The sequence below is a fragment of the Poecile atricapillus genome, chromosome 16 (assembly GCF_030490865.1).
Source record: "Poecile atricapillus isolate bPoeAtr1 chromosome 16, bPoeAtr1.hap1, whole genome shotgun sequence".
In the NCBI taxonomy this organism is placed as follows: Eukaryota; Metazoa; Chordata; class Aves; order Passeriformes; family Paridae; genus Poecile; species Poecile atricapillus.
This window is the reverse complement of record NC_081264.1, coordinates 4,669,610-4,682,574: the sequence shown is the minus strand read 5'-3', so window position 1 is coordinate 4,682,574 and position 12,965 is coordinate 4,669,610. Positions and strand designations below refer to the sequence as shown.

At 45.5% G+C, this 12,965-nt stretch overlaps 1 protein-coding gene across 1 annotated transcript in view; it reads right to left on the bottom strand.

Moving 5' to 3' along the window:
• The window catches only part of GRK3 (G protein-coupled receptor kinase 3), a 59,675-nt gene that overhangs the window by 31,480 nt on the left and 15,230 nt on the right, over positions 1–12,965 (bottom strand). The window contains exon 3 of the mRNA XM_058851465.1: positions 254–327. Within this exon, the coding sequence (XP_058707448.1) occupies positions 254–327 (74 nt within the window). The remainder of the gene's footprint in view (positions 1–253; positions 328–12,965) is intronic.

The following is a 12,965-nucleotide window of genomic DNA, read 5'->3' as shown; positions in this document are numbered from 1 at the left end:
CTCCCATCCCTCCACAATCCCTCCAGCTCTACCCTGCTGCCTTTTCTACAGGTGAACTCCTAGGAAAAGATCTGAAGGGTCTCAGTGTCACCCCAACACCAGCAACTTCATCCCAGCTTCTTTTCTAGCAATCCACGCTGCTCCCCACCATGGACCCTCTCCGTCCCTCTCAGCATTCCCTGACGGAGGAACTGGACAGCCTCCCTCAGCCTCACTCCCTGCACAGCCCCAAACCTCCATCACCAGCACTTACCTCTTCATAGAACTTCAGCTGAGGGACAGCTTCATCGATCTCATTCATGCAATAGTCTTTAAAGAGCAGAAATCCTGGAAAGAAAACCAGAAAAATCAGAAAACCTTGTCTCATTGCGCTGATGTCTAGTAAAAGGGCTCATGAAACCACCTGAGTTCCACCACGGGCTGGATAAACCTGTGTGAGCATCCCCAATTGCCAAGGTTTAGGATTCTGATTCCAGCTCCTCGTTCCCAGCACAAAAGGATGCCAAGCCTGCCTCACAGCCCACAGGTGTATTAAGCCCATTACTGCTTCCACCTGCTGAGGATTTTATGAGGCGTTTCCATAATGCACCAAAATATCCTGTTCCTTCTCACAGACCACATTTTCTTCCTTCTTTTTTTTCCCCCCAGTAAAAACTAGACACTATTCACTATTTTGGGGGTTTTTGCAAGAGATTTACCTACATTTCACTGATGAAGCACAACCTCTTCTGCATTCCCATTTCAGAATTACCGGTTCATGTTACCTCTAATGGGTTTTATTGCTCAATAAATTACATCAGGGTCTTTACAGTTCCTTTGCAAGTAATTTAGAGCATGACCCCGGCAGGCTGCAGATGAGAATCTTCCATTAGGAGCATTTTAATGCTCTGTCACAAGCCTCATCCCATGGAAGCACTGTCTTTCCCTGCCTCTAAGCTGGCACCTGCTACCCTGGAATTTCACACAGGAATCTGTGTCACAAATGTCCCCATCACTGGCAAAACCACCCAAAGTCCCCCACCTCCCCAGCCAGACCTGCACCTCCACCTCTCCTTGCCAGCCTGGCTTTCTGAGGACAAAAAGTGAAATTTCAGGAGCTGACTTCAATTCCTTATTTCCCACATGACGGAACCAGCGGCAGCAGGGAGCAGAATCCTGCTGAATGGACTGAACTTTTCTAGGACAATGAACCAAAGAAGATTGGGTAATTAAGAGACTGAAGAGTGGCACAAACAGCGCTGAATGCAGTGAAAGAAAAATCCCTGGCCTGGTCCCAGCTCCTGGCTGGGGCCCAAAAAAACCCACAAACAACAAAAAAACACAACAATAAACCACAAAGACAACTGTGGGAGGAGTGTGAAAATATACCAACACATATTTCCAGCAAGGCCACGCCAAACATTCCAGCCCTGCTTAGTATTTTCCAAACTTTTTAAATTTAATTATGGCAGAGAAAGAAGAGGTTCCCAAGCCCATGGCACAGGGAACAATCAGAGGCTTATGCAGCCACAGGACACGGGGTTGCTCCTCCCCGAGGCCCCTTGGCACTGCACTGCAAAATCCCAGATATACCCAAAATATACAGACTGAGAGCTGAGGCTGCTCAGCCTGGGGAAGAGAAGGTTGTGTGGAGTCCTCACAGCACCTTCCAGGATCTGAAGGGGCTACGAGGAAGCTGGAGAGGGATTCTGCATCAGGAATGATGTCAGGAAAAGGGGGAATGGCTTCAGATGGGAAAGGGAAATTTAGGTGAGATATATGGGATAAATCATTCCCTGTGAGAGTAGTGAGGCCCTGGCAGAGGGTGCCCAGAGAAGCTGTGGCTGTCCAACCCCTGGAAGTGTCCAAGGCCAGGCTGGACAGGGCTTGGAGCAGCCTGGGATAGTGGAAGGTGTTCCTACCCATGGGACTGGATGATCTTTAAGGTTCCCCTCCAACCCAAACCATTCTGTGATTCTATGATTCAGACAAATCCAAATAGAGCCTAAAGTTCCTCAGACTGAAATTGTTTCTGTTTCGACCTCCCATTCTATCAACAGACCCTGCACTTCCCCTGCAACACAAAGGAAATCTCCTCCTTTACTGCTGCTCTTGGATTGAGTGAAAAATGATCAGCCAGAAACTGCAGCTCTCACATAATGGCACAACGAAGTGACAGATGCAGCATTGAGTAAGTGACAGGAGTTTTAAGAAGTTCAGGGAGAGCTGACGAGGAGCACAATAAGCACAGTTAACAGCACACAGAAAAATAAGCCCAGGAACAGAAAGCAGGAATTAATAAAATGATAGCGTTAAGTAACAGCTAAAAAGAACCAGCAATTATTTATGAAATAAAGATGCTGACAGCTTTGGCTTTAAAGATTCCTTCTGTTATAACTATATAATTTCTGCAACAACCAGATCACTGGTTGTTAAGGGAAAGGAAAAATATTTTTTTAAAGCTTCTTCTGGTAACACCAAAGTGATGGATGATATCAATAATACACACACAGAGTGCGAGGCAGCACCCAGCTGCTCTGGGCTCCCAGCCTCCTCCTTCCCAGTCTCTGGACAATCATTTTCCCCTTCAGCTTTGTGTAGACAATCCTAAGACAAATTTGCCAAGTGCCATGAATTGCACTGACTCTAATTACCATGGCAAAATGGCTTTCAAGGAGGGATGAAGGCAAACTTTGAGGTTTGTAGTGCTCACCAGAGGCTGACAAGCAGGCAGGGATGGGGTGGTGGGGAGAGCAGATTCAGGTCAGACAGCTCACCTGTAACCAGGTATTCCCAGAGCTCTTCCCTGTCACAAGCTTGGAGGGCACAAGGAGGGGAGCTAAGTTAACCCATCTCTTTAAAACAGAACATGAATGTTTACTTCACTATTTATTTTAAACAAATATGTTTTTCTAGTATGACCACAGGAATTCTGCATTAAATCCTGACTCTAACCAACAGCACCCCTCCAGCCCTGGTTTCTGTCTCCAGAATTCAGCCCTTCCCACAATCAAAGAACACAAATGCTGCTGGTGACCAGCCACACACTCCAGACCCCTCATCATGTTTGTGGCCTCCACTGGACCCTCTCCAGGGGCTCCTTGTCTGCTTGAACAGTGGAGACCAGAACTGAACACAGATGTGGCCTCACTAGGGCCACTCATCAGGATTAAAGCCACCTTCTCATTTTCCACTTCCGTGGCATTTTCCTGCCCTGCTCCCAGTCTGTGGCTCTGCCAACATCCCTCCAGGACAGCAGCCACAGGGGCCAGCACTGGCCTCTGCCTCCTCCAGCAGTCTAAAGGTCACCTGCAGCCACAGCACCACCTCTTCATCCCTGTCAATTAGCTGAGAGCACAGAATAATAAAATAAACCAGAACAACAACGAGGAACTCCATCATAAAACACTCGGAGAAAATGACTTAACTAATTCTAACTGGAATTTTATGAGCATCTGATACAAGTAACCTTTTAACAGGAGTAAATAAAAACCTTATTAAAGCAAACAGGAGTGACTAGGTGAGAGAGCAGAGCTAAAAATAGCCATGTTTAGCCCCAATACAAGCATTCACAATATCACTGATTGAAAGGAAGCTGCATCTATTTACAGCAGGCCTGAACATGGTCCAAAATGCTGATGTAGCCTCTTTCTAGTAGGCAAAATAGCAAATTAGAGAACAAAAATATCAAGCTGTTTCCAAATCCTCCCGAAACGTGCTGTGTATAAATACAGAATCCTGACAAACAAAGCAGCAGTGACATCTGCACCAGACACGGGCTCCTTTCCCGGCGCTCCGGCCAACGGCTCCCGGGCAGGAAAAGCTTTGGGAATGTGGGATGGTGCTCTGCAAAGTCTGTAACACAGGGTCTGACCCTGCTTAGGGCACTTAAAGGTCTCCAATCTCAGTCACTCCAAGATGTCTCTCAGGATTTTTCGTGCTTGGTGAACTCAGACAACAGCAAGAAGCTGTGGCCAGAGGGACATCTCACATCCTGCTCTGTGCAGCCCCCTGGCAGGACACTGTACCGAGGTGGGGGACAGGATGAGAGGAAACAGCCCCAAGATGTGCCACAGGAGGGTTAAGTTGGACATCAGGAGGAATTTCCTCATGGAAAGGGTGGTCAGGCCTTGGCAGGGTCTGCCTGGGGAGGTTTGGAGTCGCCATCCCTGGAGGTGTCCAAGGAAGTCCTGGATGTGTCACTCAGTGCTCTGGGCTGAGGATCAGGCACAGCTTGGACTCGATGGTCTTGGAGGGATTTCCTGACCCAAATGATTTTGGGATTCTGGGGCACCTCCTCCTCATCTCTGCCACAGGACAGCAAAGCTCATCACTACAGCACGGTGACATTGCAGCATAGCTGTGTTTAAATCCAGCTGTGGCTGTGTTCAACCTCCTGAAATAGCCCTCAGTGACCCTCAGATCCATCAGTACCAGGAACAGATCTGGGTCATAGACACCAACATCGGGACAAAGTCTACCCTGAAACCAAAACCATGTGAAAACTGTGATTCCCACCAGCCTGCAAGTGTCACAGAACACCAGGCCAGGCTCAGACTCCTGTTCTGTGCAGTGCCCACACAGAGCTGCCACAGCACTGAGTAATTCAGGCCACCTCAGAGCTCCAGAACTGACAGAACCACCAATTTCCCTCTCCAGGAACAACGATTACCAGGCAAAACTGTGCAGGAATTGTGCTCTGGTAAGGTCCAAAGCCACAAAAATCCTCTCAGCCCAGAAAGCACCACACATTCCACTACTTTTCTTTCCCTAATCCATTCTTTCCTAATTGAGCCTAATGTTCGTTCACTTTGCATTAAAAATAATACATTGTAACAGACTGAAACATATTCCTGTGCATAGAAAGCAGGGGAAAAGAACAAACTGTATTTCATGAGGACGTGCATCCAATGGTGAGGAGCACAGAACAATTTCCCTAGAACAGAACCAAACTGAGCTCAAAATTAGGCTGCAAGTTGCCAGGTAGCTTGTTTAATGACGTCTAGAAATCATTATATGAAAATAAGCTTTGGCTAAAAGGTTTTAAGTGTTGTCAAAGAAAAACATTTTATTTCCAGGCGTATTTTTCCAATAGCTTTTCACCCAGGAAAATAATTTTTCAAGCTTGCTCAGCCCTCATTCGAAACACCAGACTTGTACATGCCTGGGATTCCTGCAGGGAGAGGAGCAGGAGAGCTGAGCTGTTCCTCCAGCAATGACACTGGGGACACAGTGGAGGGGTATTCACAAATTCTGTGTCAAACCTCAAAAGCTTGAGCCTGACACAGGTAGAGCATCTCAAGCAGTGAATATACAGATTTACTGAAAGCACTCAATTATCCTTATTTAGGCTGCCCAGAGAAGTTGTGGCTGCTCCATCCCTGGAAGTGTCCAAGGCCAGGCTGGACAGGGTTTGGAGCAACCTGGGATAGTGGAAGGTGGAACTGGGTGAGCTTTAAAGTCCCTTCCAACCCAAAGCACTCAGGGAGTCTCTGAATATCCTCATGAAATAGTAGCTCTGAATACTGATTGTGTGATCAATCATTTTTTGAAGCCATGGAGAGAAAATAATGGGGAAAACTTAGCTCTGAACCATATTTACTACTTATCTTTCATATTCTGGTTTCGCTTAACATGCAGATTCCAGCTGACTGAAGTAGAGTATCAAAGGCATTCAACATATCAAAGGTGAAAGAAAAAAGAGGGTTTTACACAAGAAAAAGCTCCTCTAAAAAATGGAGGAGTAAAAACACTAAACAGAAATACACAAAAAGATTCTAATTTTTAAAAGGACCACTAAACACAGAAGCATTTCATTTCAATCAGTTATTACAAAGAATGTGATTAAATTCCTTCATAAAATCCCATCAAGGAATACATAGCACTTGAGGTTTTCTTTTTTTCTTCACTTGTAAACAGAAGAAACTCCCACCCCTTTGCAACTGGTAATAGAAGGTACCAGCAAACTTTGAGCAAGCTAACAACCAGGAGAGGTTAAAAACCTCATGGTGGTGGATTGGGTTTTGTTATCTCTGTTCTTTCCCCACATCATAATTCAGGCCCTACCAAGGACGTGAAAGTTGTTATTTTCCTGACCAGTATTTTTCCATTATACAACATTTTAAAATTAATTACATAATACAAGCCAATATCCCTTTATTACTGAGAAAGACACTTTTCCTACTGCCCTGCTCTAAGCTATGAACTCCACTGTTACCAATTACTGAAAACAGAAACTCCACTGGGAGCTGCAGCTCTGCTCCTCAGGAAGGGCCTAGATCCAGGTGTGGCTTTCAGTGGGAGCAAGGTGACAGATCATTTGATGAAGACATGGAGTGATGATGAAGACATGAAGGGTGTTCTCAAGCCCCTGGTGCCAGCAGTTGCCTCAGCGAGTTCTGCTCAGTATCTGAACCACTGTGAAGAGCCAAATAGCTCAGCCAGAGCATCGAGGAACTGTTGTGCTGTGGTCAAAGTCAAAACACAAAGCCAGCAGTATTCAGTTAGTAAATACACACAGCACTTAGGTAAAGAGCAGCAAAACCACTAAAACAACAGTGACAGAGCCCAGTTGATTCTCCTACAGGAATTTCTGAGCTTTCCTCTGGTTCATTCTGGCACTCTAAGAAAGTTGCTGTGAGCTGGAGGCTCAGAAGTAAATGGTTCTGCTGCTCTTCCTCTCTTTCAACCACAGAAATCAAGGGCAGAAGTACCTAGACACGTTAAGAAACTAGTTTGTATGTTTTTGATCCCATCTATCCAACCTCCATGAACACAGGTGACAGCAGGATGTCACAGAGGCCCTGGCTGGACAGGACACTGTCAGGGAAGGGGGTTTGCCAGGGATATTTCTTTTCTAGGACAGATGTTGGTATGGACCAATAAAAGCATCTGGGAATGGGGTAATTGAGAGTCAGAGCTCTCCAGCCCCTCTGACCTCTCTATCCCTTAAATGCACTCCTGAAAGTGGTAACACTTAATAGCTCCAGTAATTCATACTGTACTGACTGGTGCTGGTTCTGAGCTGTCCTGCTGCTGCTGAGTGATCCCACTGATGGGAATGAGCAGCACTGGCAGGCCCAGAGGATCTGCTTTATTAGCAACACACAGCTATGCAGGTAAAACTCATTAAAGCTGTTACTATGCCACCTTACAGACACGGCAAACTAACACTGCCCTATTTCACAGTGCTGTTCAGAGGCTTCATTAGCCCATGAACTGTTTCAAGACACATTGATAAAAACTCCATGGGAGTGTAACAGCTTCGGATTGACTGGGGAATTGCTGGGTGGGAAGAAATGGAAATCAGGATCGTGTGTGAACAGTGGCAGTGCACAAGGAAAAGATTCCAGCAGGAGCGGGCAAAGAACACCCAAGTGAGGAGAAGCAGAGAGGAAACACCACCTTTGGTGTGGAAGTCACTTTGCACAGTATTAATCACAGAATATCCAGAGCTGACAGGGACACAGAGGGTCACCATCCAACTCCTGGCCTTGCAAGACATCACAACAATCCCACCCTGTGCATCCCTGGGAGCGCTGACCCAACGCTCCTGGAGCTCTGGCAGTGCCCAGCAACCTCTGGGGAAAGAACCTTTCCCTGATATCCAACCTAAACCTCCCTCATGTAGTTTTAAGCCACAGCAAGGAGAGCTCAAGAAGACACTGGAGAGGGCTGAACCAATCACCCAGTGCCCCTTCTGATCCAAAAGGAATGAATTCTCTGACAGGCAATTCTCCAGAATTCTCCAGAGGCAAACCAAACACACCTCTGGCAGGTGCACATCAGGGTAGGTGTTTGTGTTTGTGTGTGTTCTCTGGAAGCTTCCCTGGAAACAGCCAAGGGAAATGTCATGCAAATAACTTCTTATTTGTTCTCTCTCTTATAGAGCGATATTCCTTAACAAGCTTTTATACTCTCCTATGATACTACTTCAGTTCAAAATTGACAGTTTGCCTGGAATTCTTGAATTCTTGATAATTTAACCTAAAAACCATATAATTGCACTGCTCTGCTGAGATAAAGACTTTTTCCCCATGCCTTATATCTTTCAAGAACTGCAGTGCATATAAATGCTAATCTACCAGGATGTGTACATTATCCATCATGGGACGTTCCAGATGATAGGGTATATATTTTTCCTATTTTTAAAGCTCAGATTTAATCTGCAGCTCCCCTGGGAAATCACACAACTCAGCATCTCCAACCCCCCACAAAGGCAGGCAGGGGGATCAGGCTGCAGCCCAACAAAGAAATGCTCAATTATTTATCATCAAAAGAAAATCCAAAATGAATACATGCATTTTGAAAGTCCCTTTGGATACTCTTTATCCCTGACACCAAGAGAGACAACTCCAATGCACAGAAAATCTACAGCAGGAGCTTCAGCAATACCTCTCAAAACGATCTTCAATGTAATTCATGCCAAGTATCATTTTACCACAAAATAAGAGGGTGTTGAAAGAAATGTAGCTTCCAGTACACTGAAATTATAACATAATAAAGACATCTTAAATCTAACACTCATTTGGTGAAAAACACTGCAAACAGGAAAACAGGCCAACTTTTAGAAAGCTCAGAGCACGGATTTTCTCTTTCACCCCCGTTTGGTACGAGCAGAGAATTGTGTGAGGAGCAGATCCCCTGTGAAATATCTCACATTAACGGTTTCTGTTTCAGTTTACAGCCACACAGTTTCCGATGTCTCCTTGTGGTTTGGGTTCTGTGTTGTTTTTAACTGATCACAGAATTGCACAAGGGCAGAAGGGCTTCCACAGCCCCTGAAAACCTCCTGCAGCCTGTCCACAGCCCACATGCCAGGCTGAGCTTGTACTGAAAATTAGAAATACCACGAGGAAGAAGAAGATAAGTCTTCAAACAGCATTTCAAATGCCATTTTTTGTTTGGAAGGCAACTTCCTAATTTTGGTGGTGACTACTTCTGTGTGGTGGATGCCAGGTCAGAACCAGAACCTCAGAATAAAACCACTTTGAACAAACAACCTGTGACCTTGCTTTTACAGAAAACCCACCAAGTAACGATGCCCCTGCTACTTGACTGCACATTATTTGTCATCAAGGTACCAGAACAGAGCAAAATTATCACAGTTCTCATGATACACCTCAGAAAAGTCATCCCTGCTCACTTCACAGCCAAAAACTCAGGTGCTTTTCTTTACTCCCAACCAAGTTTTATAGCCTTCATTGTTATTTCCTCAGAGGACTATTTAATTAGTCCAGAATGCCAACAGCACATAGATCTTCTGCTTAAATTAAACAATAGCTTAAATAATGCTCTAGGGAGTCACTTTTCCCAGCTTGTTATTTTTAGGCAGCTCAGGGAGCGTGGTGCCAGCAGAAAGAGGAAGAGCAAGAATGTTTTTCTCAATAGATTTTTACCTCCTATCTAATGATTAGCACCAAAGCTCTGAAATAATGAAACATGAGTCCATAACTAGAGAAAGAATCAACAGAAAACACAATTCACTGCCCCCAAAAAAATCCCACTGCAGCTCTTCTCACCCTAGTTTTGGTTTTTTAACAGAGTTGTCGCTGACAAAGCTGGAGGAAACAGCAGCCAGCAGGGTCAGTTTGAGAGCATTTCCCTCAAACTGAGGAGGGCAGGCACAGAAGTCCCTGTGCAGAAGGAGCTGCAAAACAGACCAACCCCTCTGGAAGCTCAGCTGAGGAGCCACAGAACAAACACGATCCATGCTGAGCTGGATCAGGACAACGGGAGCAGGGAAGGGGCTGAGAGCCCCCACAAGCCCCCGTGGGTTGGAACCAGCACTGATGCAGATGGCAAAATGCTTCCCCCCCTGCTGGGAAAACCTCCAGCTTGGAGCTGGTTGAGGAGGATATGGAAGACAGTGGAATGAATCACCTCAGAAAGATCATCCCTCACTCTGCGAAAGTGGATGGTAAATAAGGAAAAATAAAAAAGGTTTGTAACTTCTTACGTCAACTACAAGTTGTTTTAATTAGGTCTGCTTCACGAAAATAAAACTGAGCCACTTCAGGGGGGGAAAAAAATGCAAGTTACTTCCTAGGCAAGGTGGAAAACTTACACTGCAGCAAGACCAGCTGCTGAAACAGCTAAAATACGTCCTGTTCTCATCCTTCCCCCAGACCCAACGGCGCTGCAAGAGATGAGAAACTGAGAAGGGTGTGAAGGAACTGCCACGTCCCTCCAGGCTCAGGAGATGAGAGCAGCCTGTTTGCCTTCACGAGGGTCTCAAGCAGTCACCAGAGAACCCAAGGCTGAACCTAAGCCAGGCAGGGAGCTGTAGGATGCTTTAACATCACATCCCAGGATTTCCAACCCAGCTTCACTCCCTGCCTTACAGTGCAGCGTCTGAAAGCCCAGAGTCAGACATGGGAGTCACTGAACTGTAACTGGCAGCAAGTTTGCTCCAAAGCATTTAATAACCAGGATAATCCTGTTCTAAAGCAATATTATGATCTCATAAATTCCCTTGAAGGCCTTGGCTGCAGCAGCCCCTGATCTGCTCTGAGGGCAGAGTCTCTCTAAGTGTCCCCACCCCACAGGGCAAGGGAACATGACAAGGACTCCACGTGCAGTTGTGAAGCAGAGTGGATTCCACATGTAAATTATGGATATTGGGATACCAGAGTCATAGAATGGTTTGACTTGAAGAGACCTTATAGAATGAGACCATCTCATCCCACGTCCTGCCATGGGCAGGGACATCTCCAACCAGCTCAGGCTGCTCCTAGCACTGCACAACCTGGCTGTGAACACTTCCAAAACATTTCTTTTTCTAAAGAAACTCATAATCTGGTATTGTAGCAAACAGGATGTGGTAAAAGAAAACCAGCTAAGGTGGTTACGCACTCGGCTTTGAGACAGGCTGTACTTCCCCAAGAGGCTTCTGCTGTGAAGGAAGCAGCTTCTGAAGGAACAGCCAGCTGGGCTGGGCTGCCAGCACTGCCAGAGCACTCTTCTGGGTGCTTCTGTGAGTTCCATGTCCTCTGACTCACCAGGACATTCTTAGAGAGCTGGAGATCGTTCTGGAGCATCACTCAGGGGGCAAACAGCAGTGCCAGCACCAAAGGCATGAGAGCAGCCTATCTGCCTTCCTGAGGGAAGAGATGTAAATAGGGGACAGACTTGTTTATGCAGATTTGATGGAGCCTCCGGGCCATTTTCATCCCTGATGAGCTTCCTGCTCTTATCCTGATCCTAAAGGTTTTGGTTTCCAAGCCAGAGCTGTCCCTGTGACTCCCTGCAGTTGCACACCTGGCAGGAAGAGAATTTGGGCCAACCTTTGGCAGTGGAACCGGGAAAGCACTGACCCTAAAGCTGATTTTAGGGCTCACTAAGAATAAACACTTGCAGATGATGAGATCAGCACCATAATTAGACACATTCATAGGGAAACATCCACAGGAACGACTCCACACTGACATCAGAGCCCTTGGATCAGACAGCTGATCAAAGCCTGGGTTTACATTTGAAAGGATACTGAAAAACAGAAAAAAAACCCAAAAACAGTGACCTGGAGCTGTGAGGAAGAATTTGGGTCTGGGGAAAAAAAAAAAAAAAAGAGAAAACAGTTCTCATCTTAGAGCAGTTGCCAAGGAAAAACTGGGAAGCTTGGTGCAGGCTTTATATTCAGTGTGTAAGGATAAAGGAGGGAGTGCTGGATGGCTCCTGAGCTGAGGAGAAAACAGGGATGATCCAGCAAAATTACTGGAGATCCAGGCTCATGAGACTCCTTGGAGCAGAAGGAGCCTCCTGTGGGTCCCCCACACTGGGGCACCTGCCCCACTTGTGGTCTCACCACATCCCCCCCAGAAAAAGAGACAAGAGGAGAACAAAAAGGTGATTAGAGTTTTAATTACCTCCCCATACTTCTTCTCACAGCCCTGTGCATAAAGCTTGCCTAAAACTGCAGGTACTTTACCACAAGCAATTATGCTAATTAATGTCTGGAAACAGAGCTAATTGAATGGCAAAGAACACGCTAGAAAACGCAATCAAATTTAAATGAACAACCACAGCAAGGAAATACTGTATTTTCCAGCATGATGCAAAGTCTGCTGTTAAAAACGGTGGTGTTTAGCTTTAATCTTTTTTTTTTTCTTCACTCCATTCTAAATCCTTTTTCAGCTTCAGAATTAACTGAAACCCCTGCACAGCAGTCACAGAACTGCTCCTCATTTCCAGGTAATCCAAGGCAAGTCCTGTTCCCGGGGAGAAGAGGAGGAAACCTCTCCTCTGTGCATAGAAACTGAAATGTTAATGAAACTGGGCTCTAAAATTCCAGGTTTAATGGCTACTACCAACATGGGAAAAAAAGAGCAAGATCTAATCCTTCCAAGGTTCCAGTTACCTAACTGTAATTGCTGTAACTTATCAAAATAACTGCAACAGTCCTCACTGTAACAGGTAATGAAAAGTATTCAATTACATAAATAGAAATATCCATTACATAGAAGATGGTCTGTTTGACTTCTCTTTTTAGAGAAAAAAAAAAAAAAAAGGAAAAAAAAAAGGACTTCTTCATTTCACTGCCCCCAAAGAGACTCTGTTGAAGTCAGGCTATGTTTGGTTGCTTTAAAATTCCGCTTATTTTGCAACTGCCAGGCTACAGCAAAATATTAATGATTCAGCACAGGCATTGGAGCTGAGGCACATACTGAGGTGTCAATACAAGCAAACAAGGTATCTGTGCATTTACAAGGCTAAAGTTTTGGCCACAATAAAAAGTCATAGTTTTAAGCACAAGTACAGACCACACTCCAATTGTTGAAACTGAAAAGCTGCCCAAGATTTCCAATGGCTCTGAGACCCTCTAATGATACTCTGAGACACAGAAACACCAATTATTTTAATTTGGCAATACCTAAAACTCCCAATCCAGTGAGCTGCACACTGCCAGGCAAGCAGGAAGGTTTTGGGGTGTTTCAGCTCCAGCCCGAAGGGAGGCCAGTGAAAATTCAACCAGCCCAAAGATGCCCCCA